Source organism: Salmo trutta, chromosome 12, assembly GCF_901001165.1.
Source record: "Salmo trutta chromosome 12, fSalTru1.1, whole genome shotgun sequence".
Taxonomy (NCBI): Eukaryota; Metazoa; Chordata; class Actinopteri; order Salmoniformes; family Salmonidae; genus Salmo; species Salmo trutta.
The window spans coordinates 42635747-42653385 of record NC_042968.1 but is presented as its reverse complement, the minus strand read 5'-3'; the positions used below and the strand labels follow the sequence as shown (position 1 = coordinate 42653385).

Below are 17639 nucleotides of genomic sequence, written 5' to 3'. Positions count from 1 at the left end.
TACCATGGTGCCATCCTAACAACACCCTGGTCCTCCTCTCTAATGAACGATAACTAGCATGGTACCATCCTAACAACACACTGGTCCTCTTCTCTAATGAACGATAACTACCATGGTGCCATCCTAACAACACGCTGGTCCTCCTCTCTAATGAACGATAACTAGCATGGTGCCATCCTAACAACACACTGGTCCTCCTCTCTAATGAACGATAACTACCATGGTACCATCCTAACAACACGCTGGTCCTCCTCTCTAATGAACGATAACTACCATGGTGCCATCCTAACAACACGCTGGTCCTCCTCTCTAATGAACGATAACTACCATGGTGCCATCCTAACAACACACTGGTCCTCCTCTCTAATGAACGATAACTAGCATGGTGCCATCCTCCTCATGGACTGCACCAGATTTGCCAGTTCCTGCTGTGAGATGTTACCCAACTCTTCCACCAAGGCACCTGCAAGTTCCCGGACATTTCTGGGGGGAATGGCCCTAGCCCTATCTTTGAAAGACAGAGTCCTGAAAAAGGGATGTTTATTTTTTTGCTGAGTTTATATAGAAAGATGTTTAGACTACTGTACAAAGATGATAGATATATAGAAAGATGTTTAGACTACTGTACAAAGATGATAGATATATTGAAACATGTTTAGACTGCTGTACAAAGATGATAGATATATAGAAAGATGTATAGACTGTCGTACAAATATGATTGATTTATAGAAAGATGTGTAGACTGCCGTACAAATATGAAAGATTTATAGAAAGATGTTTAGACTGCAGTACGAAGATGATAGATATATAGAACGATGTTTAGACTGCTGTACAAAGTGAAGCTGAAATATACAACTGTTTAGAGAAGTATAGTCAAATTGGTAACACTTTAGACTGCAGGTACTGTATAATGCATTATGGTCTTGTCATGAGCTTGCTTAAATGAGGGCTGGACTGCTGAAATCTGTACTGCTGAGAGCTTCATGCTGTAAATCCCATTAATAAGAGACACACTTGGGGGGTGCAGCTCACAGCACTTTACCTCAGATAGAGAGATGGACAGAGAGGGGGAGAGAGAGAGAAAGTGCTGTGTCAGGTATGGGAAAAGCGTTCAATAAGGGTGCAGTCCTTCCCGGCGTTGACAGTCTCACCACAGGAAGACTGGGGGAGGGGGAGACGGTGAAGGGATAAGGAGAGGGAGACGAAAGAGACAGGGAGAGGGAGAGATGAAAGAGACAGGGGAGAGGGAGGGGGAGATGAAAGAGACAGGGGAGAGGGAGGAGGAGATGAAAGAGACAGGGGAGAGGGAGGGGGAGACGAAAGAGACAGGGGAGAGGGAGAGATGAAAGAGACAGGGGAGAGGGAGGGGGAGACGAAAGAGACAGGGGAGAGGGAGGAGGAGACAAAAGGGACAGGGGAGAGGGAGAGATGAAAGAGACAGGGGAGAGGGAGGGGGAGACGAAAGAGACAGGGGAGAGGGAGGAGGAGACAAAAGGGACAGGGGAGAGGGAGGGGGAGACAAAAGGGACAGGGGAGAGGGAGAGATGAAAGAGACAGGGGAGAGGGAGGGGGAGACGAAAGAGACAGGGGAGAGGGAGAGATGAAAGAGACAGGGGAGAGGGAGGGGGAGACGAAAGAGACAGGGGAGAGGGAGGGGGAGACGAAAGAGACAGGGGAGAGGGAGAGATGAAAGAGACAGGGGAGAGGGAGGGGGAGACGAAAGAGACAGGGGAGAGGGAGAGATGAAAGAGACAGGGGAGAGGGAGGGGGAGACGAAAGAGACAGGGGAGAGGGAGGGGGAGACGAAAGAGACAGGGGAGAGGGAGGAGGAGATGAAAGAGACAGGGGAGAGGGAGGAGGAGATGAAAGCTACAGAGGAGAGGGAGGGGGAGACGAAAGAGACAGGGGAGAGGGAGGAGGAGACGAAAGAGACAGGGGAGAGGGAGGGGGAGACGAAAGGGACAGGGGAGAGGGAGGGGGAGACAAAAGGGACAGGGGAGAGGGAGGGGGAGACGAAAGAGACAGGGAGAGGGAGGGGGAGACGAAAGAGACAGGGGAGAGGGAGGGGGAGACGAAAGGGACAGGGGAGAGGGAGGGGGAGACAAAAGGGACAGGGGAGAGGGAGGAGGAGATGAAAGAGACAGGGGAGAGGGAGAGATGAAAGAGACAGGGGAGAGGGAGGGGGAGACGAAAGAGACAGGGGAGAGGGAGGAGGAGACAAAAGAGACAGGGGAGAGGGAGGGGGAGACGAAAGAGACAGGGGAGAGGGAGGAGGAGATGAAAGGGACAGGGGAGAGGGAGGGGGAGACGAAAGAGACAGGGGAGAGGGAGGAGGAGATGAAAGGGACAGGGGAGAGGGAGGGGGAGACGAAAGAGACAGGGGAGAGGGAGGAGGAGATGAAAGGGACAGGGGAGAGGGAGGGGGAGACGAAAGAGACAGGGGAGAGGGAGGAGGAGATGAAAGGGACAGGGGAGAGGGAGGGGGAGACGAAAGAGACAGGGGAGAGGGAGGAGGAGATGAAAGAGACAGGGGAGAGGGAGAGATGAAAGAGACAGGGGAGAGGGAGGGGGAGACGAAAGAGACAGGGGAGAGGGAGGAGGAGATGAAAGAGACAGGGGAGAGGGAGGAGGAGATGAAAGCTACAGAGGAGAGGGAGGGGGAGACGAAAGAGACGGGAGAGTGAGGAGACGAAAGAGACGGGAGAGGGAGGAGGAGATGAAAGAGACAGGGGAGGAAGAGGGGGAGACGAAAGAGACGGGAGAGGGAGGGGAGACGAAAGAGACTGGAGGGAGAGGGAGAGACAAAAGAGACGGGAGGGAGAGGGAGAGACAAAATAAATGGGAGGGAGAGACAAAAGAGACGGGAGGGAGAGGGAGTGACAAAAGAGACAGGAGGGAGAGGGAGAGAGGAGGGAGAGGGAGAGACAAAAGAGACGGGAGGGAGAGGGAGAGACAAAAGAGACAGGAGGGAGAGGGAGAGACAAAAGAGACGGGAGGGAGAGGGAGAGACAAAAGAGACAGGAGGGAGAGGGAGAGACAAAAGAGATGGGAGGGAGAGGGAGAGACAAAAGAGACAGGAGGGAGAGACAAAAGAGATGGGAGGGAGAGGGAGGGCAGACGGGTGACATTTGGGATGCAGACTGTACAGACTGAGGTAAATATGAAGGCCAGGGGTACATAGGAAGTCTCCTTTACACCACAGCTGGCTGGCAATGCCAAAGTCAGGAACACAGTACGGTCACGGGGATAGAAGGTCGGAGGGCAACATGTTTGACCTTCTGGGTTTGTTTAAAAGGTGTCACCCAGATGCAGGAAACAGGAGGAGAGGAGTAGCCCTGCAGAATATGACAGGACATCAATTTAATAAGGCTGGGCTACTCTTTCAACACGTGCTTAAGCCCTCTGACAGTGCACTTCTTACACCCACGTTGGGTTTGACGGGGTTTATCTGACGTTGGGTTTGACGGGGTTTATCTGACGTTGGGTTTGACAGGGTTTATCTGACGTTGGGTTTGACAGGGTTTATCTGACGTTGGGTTTGGCAGGGTTTATCTGACGTTGGGTTTGACAGGTTGACAGGGTTTATCTGATGTTGGGTTTGACAAGGTTTATCTGACGTTGGGTTTGAAGGGGTTTATCTGACGTTGGGTTTGACAAGGTTTATCTGATGTTGGGTTTGACAGGGTTTATCTGATGTTGGGTTTGACAGGGTTTATCTGATGTTGGGTTTGACAGGGTTTATCTGATGTTGGGTTTGACAGGGTTTATCTGACGTTGGGTTTGACAGGTTGACAGGGTTTATCTGACTTTGGGTTTGACAGGTTGACAGGGTTTATCTGATGTTGGGTTTAAAGGGGTTTATCTGATGTTGGGTTTGACAGGGTTTATCTGATGTTGGGTTTGACAGGGTTTATCTGATGTTGGGTTTGACAAGGTTTATCTGACGTTGGGTTTGAAGGGGTTTATCTGACGTTGGGTTTGACAGGTTGACAGGGTTTATCTGATGTTGGGTTTGACAGGTTGACAGGGTTTATCTGACGTTGGGTTTGAAGGGGTTTATCTGACGTTGGGTTTAAAGGGGTTTATCTGACGTTGGGTTTGAAGGGGTTTATCTGATGTTGGGTTTGAAGGGGTTTATCTGATGTTGGGTTTGAAGGGGTTTATCTGACGTTGGGTTTGAAGGGGTTTATCTGACGTTGGGTTTGACAGGGTTTATCTGACATTGGGTTTGAAGGGGTTTATCTGATGTTGGGTTTAAAGGGGTTTATCTGACGTTGGGTTTGACAGGGTTTATCTGACGTTGGGTTTGACAGGGTTTATCTGATATTGGGTTTGAAGGGGTTTATCTGATGTTGGCTTTGACAGGGTTTATCTGACGTTGGGTTTGACAGGGTTTATCTGACGTTGGGTTTGAAGGTGTTTATCTGACGTTGGGTTTGACAGGTTGACAGGGTTTATCTGACGTTGGGTTTGACGGGGTTTATCTGACGTTGGGTTTGACAGGGTTTATCTGACATTGGGTTTGAAGGGGTTTATCTGACGTTGGGTTTGAAGGGGTTTATCTGACGTTGGGTTTGACAGGGTTTATCATTATTTTCTGATAATTTTGAACCTAAGGAGACAGGACTGCAACAGGGCCAGTAAACTCATGCACACTAATGATCAGAAACGCTCTCTCAGCAAATCCCTTCACTCTCTTTCTGTTTTTCAGCCTGAGAACATCATGCTGTTGGACAAAAACGTGCCTTTGCCAAGGATCAAACTAATCGATTTTGGACTCGCTCACAAAATCGAGGCGGGAGCAGAGTTTAAAAACATTTTTGGGACTCCTGAATTTGTGGGTAAGATTTCAGTCTTGAGATTGGCTCACATAAAAATAAACATGCCATAACTAGACCTCTACACATGAATATGAATAACTACATTATCAATGTCAAATCAAATGTTATTTGTCACATGCGCCGAATACAACAGACCTTACAGTGAAATGTTGAATACAACAGGTGTCACACCCTTCAAGGGTTTTCCTTTATTTGTACAATTTTCTACATTGTAGAATAATAGTGAAGACATCAAAACTATGAATTAACAAATGAAATCATTTAGTAAACGAAAAAGTGTTAAAAAAAATCAAAATATTTTTTCTATTTTAGATTCTTAAAAGTAGCCACCCTTTGCCTTGATTACAGCTTTGTACATTCTTGGCATTCTCTCAACCAGCTTGACCTGGAATGCTTTTCCAACAGTCTTGAAGGAGTTCCTACATATGCTGATCACTTGTTGGCTGCTTTTCCTCTGTGGTCCAACTCATCCCAAACCATCTCAATTGGGTTGAGGTTGGGTAATTGTGGAGGCCAGGTCATCTGATGCAGTACTCCATCACTCTCCTTCTCACATCGGCTATGGAGAGCTTGATCACACAGTCATCCGGAACAGCTGGTGCTCTTATGCATGCTTCAGTGTTGCTTGCCTCGAAGCGAGCATAAAAGGCATTTAGCTCGTCTGGTAGGCTCGCGTCACTGGGCATCTCACGGCTGGGTTTCCCTTTGTAATAGTTTGCAAACCCTGCCACATCCGACGAGCGTCAGAGCCGGTGTAGTAGGATTCAATCTTAGTCCTGTATTGATCCTTTGCCTGTTTAGCAGGATTCATTATAAGCGTCCGGATTAGTGTCCCCTTCCTTGAAAGCGGCAACTCTAGCCTTTAGCTCGGTGTGGATGTTGCCTGTAATCCATGGCATCTGGTTGGGATATGTACGTACTGTCACTGTGGGGACGACGATGCACTTATTGATGAAGTCGGTGACTGAGGTGGTATACTCCTCAATGCCATTGGATGAATCCTGGAACATATTCCAGTCTGTGCTAGCAAAACAGTTCTGTAGCATAGCATCCGCGTCATCTGACCACTTCCGTATTGAGCGAGTCATTGGTACTTCCTGCTTTAGTTTTTACTTGTAAGCAGGAATCAGGAGGATAGAATTATGGTCAGATTTGCCAAATGGAGGGCGAGGGAGAGCTTTGTACACGTTTCTGTGTGTGGAGTAAAGGAGGTATAGAGTTTTTTTCCTCTGGTTGCACGTGAAATGCTGGTCGAAATGAGGTAAAACAGATTTAAGTTTGCCTGCATTAAAGTCCCCGGTCACTAGGAGCGTCGCTTCTGGTTGAGCATTTTCTTGTTTGTTTATGGCCTTAAACAGCTCGTTGAGACCGGTCTTAGTGCCAGCATCGGTTTGTGGTGGTAAATAGACAGCTGTGAATAATATAGATGAGAACTCTCTTGGTAGATAGTGTGGTCTACAGCTTATCATGAGGTACTCTACCTCAGGCGAACAATACCTTGAGACTTCTTTGATATTAGACATGACACACCAGATGTTATTGACAAATAGACACATCTCCCCCGCCCCTCGTCTTACCAGACGTAGCTGCTCTGTCTTGCGATGCGTCCATGCACGGAAAACCCAGCCAGCTCTATATTATCCGTGTCGTCGTTCAGCCACGACTCGGTGAAACAAAATATATTATAGTTCCTAATGTTCCGTTGGTAGGATAGTCTTAATCGTAGATCATCCAGTTTATTCTCCAGTGATTGCACCTTGACCAATAGAACAGATGGTAGTGGTGGTTTACTCACTCGCCTACGAATTCCCACAAGGCACCCCGACCTCCGCCCCCTTTTTCTCTGTCTTTTCTTCACGAGAATGACGAGGATTTGAGCCTGGTCTCGAGAAAGCAGTGTATCCTTCGCTTCGGAACTGGTTAAAGAAAAACATATCTTTGTCCAGTTCGAGGTGTTCTTGAGTTCATGAGACCCTGTGTTCATGTGTTGATGTGTCCATGTGTTGATGTGTCCAATGTGTTGATGTGTCCAATGTGTTGATCTGTCCATGTGTTGATGTGTCCATGTGTTGATGTGTCCATGTGTTGATGTGTCCAATGTGTTGATGTGTCCAATGTGTTGATGTGTCCATGTGTTGATGTGTCCATGTGTCAATGTGTCCATGTGTCGATGCGTCCATGTGTCGATGCGTCCATGTGTCGATGTGTCCATGTGTCGATGCGTCCATGTGTCGATGCGTCCATGTGTCGATGCGTCCATGTGTCGATGCGTCCATGTGTCGATGCGACATGTGTCGATGCGTCCATGTGTCGATGCGTCCATGTGTCGACGCGTCCATGTGTCGATGCGTCCATGTTTTGATGCGTCAATGTGTTGATGCGTCCATGTGTTGATGTGTCCATGTGTTGATGCGTCCATGTGTTGATGTGTCCATGTGTTGATGGAGGCCACTGTGTTCTTGGGGACCTTCACTGTTTCGATCCACTCACCGTTCTATTACTGATGCATTAGTGCAGAGTTCTGCTGATTGGTCAACTGTCTGTTTCAGCCCCAGAGATAGTGAACTACGAACCACTGGGACTGGAGGCAGATATGTGGAGTATAGGAGTCATCACCTACATCCTGTGAGTTTAGGTTCATCACAACATGAAGCATGAACCCCACTATCCATGAACCCTTCATATGAGTTCAACACAACATGAAGCATGAACCACACGATGCATGAACCCTTCATAGGAGTTCAACACAACATGAAGCATGAACCACACTATCCATGAACCCTTCATAGGAGTTCAACACAACATGAAGCATGAACCCCACTATCCATGAACCCTTCATAGGAGTTCAACACAACATGAAGCATGAACCCCACTATCCATGAACCCTTCATAGGAGTTCAACACAAGATGAAGCATGAACCACACTATCCATGAACCCTTCATAGGAGTTCAACACAACATGAAGCATGAACCACACTATACATGAACCCTTCATAGGAGTTCAACACAACATGAAGCAGATATGTGGAGTTCAAGTTCAACACTACATTAAACATGTTTTAACATCATGGTACACGACATTAAACATGTTTTAACATCATGGTACACTACATTAAACATGTTTTAACATCACGGTACACTACATTAAACATGTTTTAACATCACGGTACACTACATTAAACATGTTTTAACATCATGGTACACTACATTAAACATGTTTTAACATCATGGTACACTACATTAAACATGTTTTAACATCACGGTACACTACATTAAACATGTTTCAACATCATGGTACACTACATTAAACATGTTTTAACATCACGGTACACGACATTAAACATGTTTTAACATCATGGTACACTACATTAAACATGTTTTAACATCACGGTACACTACATTAAACATGTTTTAACATCATGGTACACTACATTAAACATGTTTTAACATCACGGTACACTACATTAAACATGTTTTAACATCACAGTACACTACATTAAACATGTTTTAACATCACGGTACACTACATTAAACATGTTTTAACATCACGGTACACTACATTAAACATGTTTTAACATCACAGTACACGACATTAAACATGTTTTAACATCACGGTACACTACATTAAACATGTTTTAACATCACAGTACACGACATTAAACATGTTTTAACATCACGGTACACGACATTAAACATGTTTTAACATCACAGTACACAACATTAAACATGTTTTAACATCACGGTACACGACATTAAACATGTTTTAACATCACAGTACACGACATTAAACATGTTTTAACATCACGGTACACTACATTAAACATGTTTTAACATCACGGTACACTACATTAAACATGTTTTAACATCACGGTACACTACATTAAACATGTTTTAACATCACAGTACACTACATTAAACATGTTTTAACATCATGGTACACTACATTAAACATGTTTTAACATCACGGTACACTACATTAAACATGTTTTAACATCACGGTACACTACATTAAACATGTTTTAACATCACAGTACACTACATTAAACATGTTTTAACATCATGGTACACTACATTAAACATGTTTTAACATCACGGTACACTACATTAAACATGTTTTAACATCATGGTACACTACATTAAACATGTTTTAACATCATGGTACACTACATTAAACATGTTTTAACATCATGGTACACTACAGACATAAATGAAACATACATGTAACAGGGATGGTGTAGGTGAATACATACAATGTTCCTAACGCTCCTCCTGTTCTGGCCTTGTTGTTGTTGTTGTTGTGTTCCAGGCTGAGTGGAGCGTCTCCCTTCCTGGGAGAGACTAAACAGGACACGCTGGCCAACATCTCAGCCATGAACTACGAGTTTGACGAGGAGTTCTTCTGCAGAACCAGTGAGCTAGCCAAAAGCTTCATACGGCAGCTACTGGAGAGGGACAAGATGTAAGGAGGGATTAGAGGTCAGAGTTGATGTGGAGAGCGATAACCGGTTAGGGGTTAGGAGGGAGTTGGACGAGGAGTTCTTCTGCAGAATATGACAGCTGCTGGAGAGAGACAAGATGTAAGGAGGGATTAGAGGTCAGGGGTTAGGGGGTCAGGGTCAGTTGGTTAATAACTTCATATGACAACTACTGGAGAGAGACAAGATGTAAGGAGGCAGTGGGGAGGCGGAGAGGATGAGGAGTCAGAGGAGAGGGGTGAGAGGGTGAGGAGGAGAGGATGAGGAGAGGGGTCAGGGCTGAGGAGGAGAAGGTGGAGAGGATAGGAGACATAGGTGAGGGGTCGGGTGAGGTGGAGAGGGTGAGGAAGAGAGGAGTCAGAGGAGAGGGGTCAGGGCTGAGGAGAGGAGTCAGGTGAGGGGTCAGAGGTGAGGTGGAGAGGGTGAGGAGGGGAGGAGACATAGGTGAAGGGTCGGGTGAGGTGGAGAGGGTGAGGAAGAGAGGAGTCAGAGGAGAGGGGTCAGGGCTGAGGAGAGGAGTCAGGTGAGGGGTCAGAGGTGAGGTGGAGAGGGTGAGGAGGGGAGGAGACATAGGTGAGAGGTCAGGTGAGGTGGAGAGGGTGAGGAAGAGAGTGGTCAGAGATGAGGGGTCCAGGTTGAGGTGAGGAGGAGAGGAGTTAGAGGTGAGGGGTCCGGGTTGAGGTGAGGAGGAGAGGGGTCCATGGTGATGGGTCAGAGGTGAAGGGTCCGGGGTGAGGGGTCAGAGATGAGGGGTCCGGGTTGAGGTGAGGAGGAGAGGGGTCCGTGGTGATGGGTCAGAGGTGAGGGGTCAGGGGTGAGGGGTCCGGGTTGAGGTGAGGAGGAGAGGGGTTAGGGGTGATGGGTCAGAGGTGAGGGGTCAGAGGTGAGGGGTCAGAGGTGAGGTGGAGCTGGACAAGAAGTGAGGTTTGGGATTTGAACCTGTGCCAAAAGACTGTTAGACCACTGAGCTAAAGCCTAGACAATATCTATGGAAGCTAACACTAGTCTTCCTGGCTCAGGGAAGGCAAATGATGTATTGTGTTTCTACATCACATTGTAGAACAGCTGTATAGAAAAATGTGATGTAACATATTTACACACTTTTGAGACCATGAGGTTTGTTTACGTTACTCTGCATGACTCTACACAGTACACACTGTCTTGATGACAGTAACGCTGAATGATCTGTGTACAAGGTCAAAACAGACGACACTGTCACAGTCTAAAATCAAGTTCCTTACATCCTCCTGTTCTATCTGGTCCCTCTTGTGAGGACATAAATTGCATTCGAAAAGTGTTCAGACCCTTTAACTTTTTCCACATTTTGTTACGTTACAGTCTTATTCTAAAATGGATTCAATAAATATTTTTCCTCCTCCATCTACACACAATACCCCATAATGAAATCACAATACCCCATAATGACAAAGTGAAAACAGGTTTTTGTCATTTACATAAGTATTCAGACCCTTTGCTCTGAGACTCGAAATTGAGCTCAGGTGCATCCTGTTTCCATTGATCATCCTTGAGATGTTTCTACAACTTGATTGGAGTCCACCTGTGGTAAATTCAATTGATTGCACAAGATTTGTAAAGGCACACACCTGTCTATATAAGGTCCCACAGTTGACAGTGCATGTCAGAGCAAAAACCAAGCCATGAGGTTGAAGGAATTGTCCGTAGAGCTCTGAGACAGGATAGTGTCGAGGCACAGATCTGGGGAAGGGTACCAAAAAAATTCTGCAGCATTGAAGGTCCCCAAGAACACAGTGGCCTCCATCATTCTTAAATGGAATAAGTTTGGAACGACCAAGACACCTAGAACTGGCTGCCCGGCCAAACTGAGCAATCGGCAGGGAGAAGGGCCTTGGTCAGAGAGGTGACCAAGAACCCAATGGTCACTCTGAATGAGAACCAGAGTTCCTCTGTGGAGATGGGAGAACCTTCCACAAGGACAACCATCTCTGCAGCACTCCACCAATCAGGGCTTTATGGTAGAGTGGCCAGACTGAAGCCACTCCTCAGTAAAATGCACATGACAGCCCACTTGGAGTTTTGCCAAAAGGCACTTAAAGACTCTCAGACCATGAGAAACACGATTCTCTGGTCTGATGAAACCAAGATTGAACTCTGAATGCTAAGCGTCACGTCTGGAAGAAACCTGGCACAATCCCAACGGTGAAGCATGGTGGTGGCAGCATCATGCTGTGGGGATGTTTTTCAGTGACAGGGACTGGGAGACTAGTCAGGATCGAGGGAAAGATGAACGGAGCAAAGTACAGAGAGATCCTTGATGAAAACCTGCTCCAGAGCGCTCAGGACCTCAGACTGGGGCGAAGGTTCACCTTGCAACAGGACAACAACCCTAAGCACACAGCCAAGACAACGTAGGAGTGGCTTCGGGAACAAGTCTCTGAATGTCCTTGACTGGCCCAGCCAGAGCCCGGACTTGAACCCAATCGAACATCTCTGGAGAGACCTGAAAATAGCTGTACAGCAACGCTCCCCAACTAACCTGACAGAGCTTGAGAGGATTTGCAGAGAAGAATGGGGGAAACTCTCCAATTACAGGTGTGCCAAGCTTGTAGCATCATACCCAAGAAGACTCAAGGCTGTAATCGCTGCCAAAGGTGCTTCAACAAAGTACTGAGTAAAGGGTCTGAATACTTATGTAAATGAGATATTTTGGCTTTTTATTTTTTTAACTTTGCAAAAATATCTAAAAAGCATTTTTTTTGTCATTATGGGGTATTGTGTGTAGATTGATGAGGGGAAAAATGATTTAATTCATTTTAGAAAAAGGCAGTAAACGTAACAAAATGTGGAAAAGGTCAAGAGGTCTGAATACTTTCCAAATGCAGTGTAAACATGTTTGTCTTTCAGGAAGAGATTAACTATTCAAGATGCCCTCAACCATCCCTGGATCAAGGTATATCATTGTCATATGAAAACAGAATACTATCATGATTGACAGCTTGATGTTAAGACATGCATGTCGTTTTCTTTTGTGACATAACTTCCTGTATTTTATGATTTGCATAACCACCTCCTACTTATACTGTGACATGTACTGTTCAGGCAGAAACGGATTTGTTTCTTGTTTGTACGGTTTTTACATACTTGGTTTCTGACCATGTCAGCATGTTAAGCTGTTATGGACTGCACCTCCCACTCAGACAATGTAAAATATATAATGGCCTGGCTAGTCAGATAGAGGGAGCTCTAGTCTGTTAGTTTGAATTAGATGTGTGATTCATTCAGATGAGTTTTTCCTGATAATGTTTGTCCTGCCATATTTGTGACTCTTAACCGAAATGTGCAACCAGTTGACAAAAGAGCTTGACGTTTGGTGATGGAAAGAATCGAAAGAAGATGAATAACTAACCATGTTACCTGGAGTGTTGTCTGTGGTTTGGTAATATATAACTAACCATGTTACCTGGAGTGTTGTCTGTGGTTTGGTAATATATAACTAACCATGTTACCTGGAGTGTTGTCTGTGGTTTGGTAATATATAACTAAACATGTTACCTGGAGTGTTGTCTGTGGTTTGGTAATGGTTAACTAACCATGTTACCTGGAGTGTTGTCTGTGGTTTGGTAATGGTTAACTAACCATGTTACCTGGAGTGTTGTCTGTGGTTTGGTAATATATAACTAACCATGTTACCTGGAGTGTTGTCTGTGGTTTGGTAATATTTAACTAACCATGTTACCTGGAGTGTTGTCTGTGGTTTGGTAATATATAACTAAACATGTTACCTGGAGTGTTGTCTGTGGTTTGGTAATATATAACTAACCATGTTAGCTGGAGTGTTGTCTGTGGTTTGGTAATATATAACTAACCATGTTAGCTGGAGTGTTGTCTGTGGTTTGGTAATATATAACTAACCATGTTACCTGGAGTGTTGTCTGTGGTTTGGTAATATATAACTAACCATGTTAGCTGGAGTGTTGTCTGTGGTTTGGTAATATATAACTAACCATGTTAGCTGGAGTGTTGTCTGTGGTTTGGTAATATATAACTAACCATGTTACCTGGAGTGTTGTCTGTGGTTTGGTAATATATAACTAACCATGTTAGCTGGAGTGTTGTCTGTGGTTTGGTAATATATAACTAAACATGTTACCTGGAGTGTTGTCTGTGGTTTGGTAATATATAACTAACCATGTTACCTGGAGTGTTGTCTGTGGTTTGGTAATATATAACTAACCATGTTACCTGGAGTGTTGTCTGTGGTTTGGTAATATATAACTAACCATGTTACCTGGAGTGTTGTCTGTGGTTTGGTAATATATAACTAACCATGTTACCTGGAGTGTTGTCTGTGGTTTGTTAATATATAACTAACCATGTTACCTGGAGTGTTGTCTGTGGTTTGGTAATGGTTAACTAACCATGTTAGCTGGAGTGTTGTCTGTGGTTTGGTAATATATAACTAACCATGTTAGCTGGAGTGTTGTCTGTGGTTTGGTAATATATAACTAACCATGTTACCTGGAGTGGTGTCTGTGGTTTGGTAATATATAACTAACCATGTTACCTGGAGTGTTGTCTGTGGTTTGGTAATATATAACTAACCATGTTACCTGGAGTGTTGTCTGTGGTTTGGTAATATATAACTAACCATGTTACCTGGAGTGTTGTCTGTGGTTTGGTAATGTATAACTAACCATGTTACCTGGAGTGTTGTCTGTGGTTTGGTAATGGTTAACTAACCATGTTACCTGGAGTGTTGTCTGTGGTTTGGTAATATATAACTAACCATGTTACCTGGAGTGTTGTCTGTGGTTTGGTAATGGTTAACTAACCATGTTATCTGGAGTGTTGTCTGTGGTTTGGTAATGGTTAACTAACCATGTTACCTGGAGTGTTGTCTGTGGTTTGGTAATATATAACTAAACATGTTACCTGGAGTGTTGTCTGTGGTTTGGTAATGGTTAACTAACCATGTTACCTGGAGTGTTGTCTGTGGTTTGGTAATATATAACTAACCATGTTACCTGGAGTGTTGTCTGTGGTTTGTTAATATATAACTAACCATGTTACCTGGAGTGTTGTCTGTGGTTTGGTAATATATAACTAACCATGTTACCTGGAGTGTTGTCTGTGGTTTGGTAATGGTTAACTAATCATGTTACCTGGAGTGTTGTCTGTGGTTTGGTAATATATAACTAACCATGTTACCTGGAGTGTTGTCTGTGGTTTGGTAATATATAACTAACCATGTTACCTGAAGTGTTGTCTGTGGTTTGGTAATATATAACTAACCATGTTACCTGGAGTGTTGTCTGTGGTTTGGTAATGGTTAACTAACCATGTTACCTGGAGTGTTGTCTGTGGTTTGGTAATATATAACTAACCATGTTACCTGGAGTGTTGCCTGTGGTTTGGTAATATATAACTAACCATGTTATCTGGAGTGTTGTCTGTGGTTTGGTAATATATAACTAACCATGTTACCTGGAGTGTTGTCTGTGGTTTGGTCATATATAACTAACCATGTTACCTGGAGTGTTGTCTGTGGTTTGGTAATATATAACTAACCATGTTACCTGGAGTGTTGTCTGTGGTTTGGTAATGGTTAACTAACCATGTTACCTGGAGTGTTGTCTGTGGTTTGGTAATATATAACTAACCATGTTACCTGGAGTGTTGTCTGTGGTTTGGTAATATATAACTAACCATGTTAGCTGGAGTATTGTCTGTGGTTTGGTAATATATAACTAACCATGTTACCTGGAGTGTTGTCTGTGGTTTGGTAATATATAACTAACCATGTTACCTGGAGTGTTGTCTGTGCTTTGGTAATATATAACTAACCATGTTACCTGGAGTATTGTCTTTGGTTTGGTAATATATAACTAACCATGTTACCTGGAGTGTTGTCTGTGGTTTGGTAATATATAACTAACCATGTTAGCTGGAGTGTTGTCTGTGGTTTGGTAATGGTTAACTAACCATGTTACCTGGAGTGTTGTCTGTGGTTTGGTAATGGTTAACTAACCATGTTACCTGGAGTGTTGTCTGTGGTTTGGTAATATATAACTAACTATGTTATCTGGAGTGTTGTCTGTGGTTTGGTAATATATAACTAACCATGTTACCTGGAGTGTTGTCTGTGGTTTGGTAATATATAACTAACCATGTTACCTGGAGTGTTGTCTGTGGTTTGGTAATATATAACTAACCATGTTACCTGGAGTGTTGTCTGTGGTTTGGTAATATATAACTAACCATGTTACCTGGAGTGTTGTCTGTGGTTTGGTAATATATAACTAACCATGTTACCTGAAGTGTTGTCTGTGGTTTGGTAATATATAACTAACCATGTTACCTGGAGTGTTGTCTGTGGTTTGGTAATGGTTAACTAACCATGTTACCTGGAGTGTTGTCTGTGGTTTGGTAATATATAACTAACCATGTTACCTGGAGTGTTGTCTGTGGTTTGGTAATATATAACTAACCATGTTACCTGGAGTGTTGTCTGTGGTTTGGTAATATATAACTAACCATGTTACCTGGAGTGTTGTCTGTAGTTTGGTAATATATAACTAACCATGTTACCTGGAGTGTTGTCTGTGGTTTGGTAATGGTTAACTAACCATGTTACCTGGAATGTTGTCTGTGGTTTGGTAATGGTTAACTAACCATGTTACCTGGAGTGTTGTCTGTGGTTTGGTAATATATAACTAACCATGTTACCTGGAGTGTTGTCTGTGGTTTGGTAATGGTTAACTAACCATGTTACCTGGAGTGTTGTCTGTGGTTTGGTAATATATAACTAACCATGTTACCTGGAGTGTTGTCTGTGGTTTGGTAATGGTTAACTAACCATGTTATCTGGAGTGTTGTCTGTGGTTTGGTAATATATAACTAACCATGTTACCTGGAGTGTTGTCTGTGGTTTGGTAATATATAACTAACCATGTTACCTGGAGTGTTGTCTGTGGTTTGGTAATGGTTAACTAACCATGTTACCTGGAGTGTTGTCTGTGGTTTGGTAATGGTTAACTAACCATGTTGCCTGGAGTATTGTCTGTGGTTTGGTAATGGTTAACTAACCATGTTACCTGGAGTATTGTCTGTGGTTTGGTAATGGTTAACTAACCATGTTACCTGGAGTGTTGTCTGTGGTTTGGTAATATATAACTAACCATGTTACCTGGAGTGTTGTCTGTGGTTTGGTAATGGTTAACTAACCATGTTACCTGGAGTGTTGTCTGTGGTTTGGTAATGGAGGCATCTCACCACTGGCTTATATTCCATTGCTGTACAGAACATTATCAATGCATGACATGCAGTGCCAGTAAGTGACTTCCAGCTCAGTAACCCTCCGTCTATCGTCCTCATCTCTTGTGTCTGAAGTCTAATGAGTACAAGGAGGAGACCCCCAGCACCAAGACCCCGGACCAGACCAAGACCCCCAAAAAGCGCGAGCGCCGGCAGCTGAAGACCAAACGTCTCAAGGAGTACACCATCAAGTCCCACTCCTCCATGCCCCCCAACAACACCTACGTCAATTTCGAACGCTTCGCCCAGGTAGTGGAGGACATCAGCCAGATGGAGGGCTCCTTCACTGGGCTAGCCTCGGACCACGACTCCCTGCAAGAGGACATCGACGCCTTGGTCTCCGTCTACAACCACAAGGAGTCCTGGTACAAGGAGGAGAGCGAGGGGGTCCGTCACCAGCTGTCTCAGATCCGCTATGAGTTCCGTAAAGTGGAGGCGATGAAGAGAAGCCTGCAGGATGAGATGAAGGTGGTGGATGTTAGCGTCAGTGACGTTAGCGCCCGCTACCAGGAGAGGAAGAGACACTTTGACGCCCTGAGACAGGAGCTGAGCGACGAGCTGAAGTGGGTGCAGGACGTGGTGGGGTCGTCAGGGGTTGCGGACGGGGTTGGTGGGGTTGGAGGAGGAGGGGGGTACCTCAACTGTAACTTCTCCACTGTGTTTAATAATGACGTGAATGAGGCACTGAAGGAAATGCTGAACAGAAGCTGTGGAGGAGATCTGCTGTCTGGGATCAGCCTGAACCTCACTGAGTCGGGACTGAAGAGATAGTACAGTACAGTATAGTATAGTATAGTATAGTATAGTATAGTATAGTATAGTGCAGTAGACTATCAGCCTGGACCTGACTAAGTCTGGACTGAAGAGAAAGTATGGTATAGTATAGTATAGTGTAGTACTGTAGAGTATCAGCCTGGACCTGACTGAGTCTGAACAGTATAGTATAGTATAGTATAATAGACTATCAGCCTGGACCTGACTGAGTCTGGACAGTATAGTATAGTATAGTATAGTATAGTACAATATAATA

The 17639-nt window shown here is 44.5% G+C and overlaps 1 protein-coding gene across 2 annotated transcripts in view; it reads left to right on the top strand.

The window, feature by feature from the left end:
* LOC115203578 (death-associated protein kinase 2-like) overlaps positions 1-17639 on the top strand; it is a 45959-nt gene that overhangs the window by 17027 nt on the left and 11293 nt on the right. Inside the window, exons 5-9 of one of the 2 annotated variants that reach the window (XM_029768364.1) lie at positions 4712-4841; positions 7391-7466; positions 9148-9300; positions 12200-12245; positions 16685-17172. In XM_029768364.1, the coding sequence (XP_029624224.1) occupies positions 4712-4841; positions 7391-7466; positions 9148-9300; positions 12200-12245; positions 16685-17172 (893 nt within the window). The remainder of the gene's footprint in view (positions 1-4711; positions 4842-7390; positions 7467-9147; positions 9301-12199; positions 12246-16684; positions 17173-17639) is intronic. The other variant, XM_029768365.1, reaches the window with a different exon arrangement.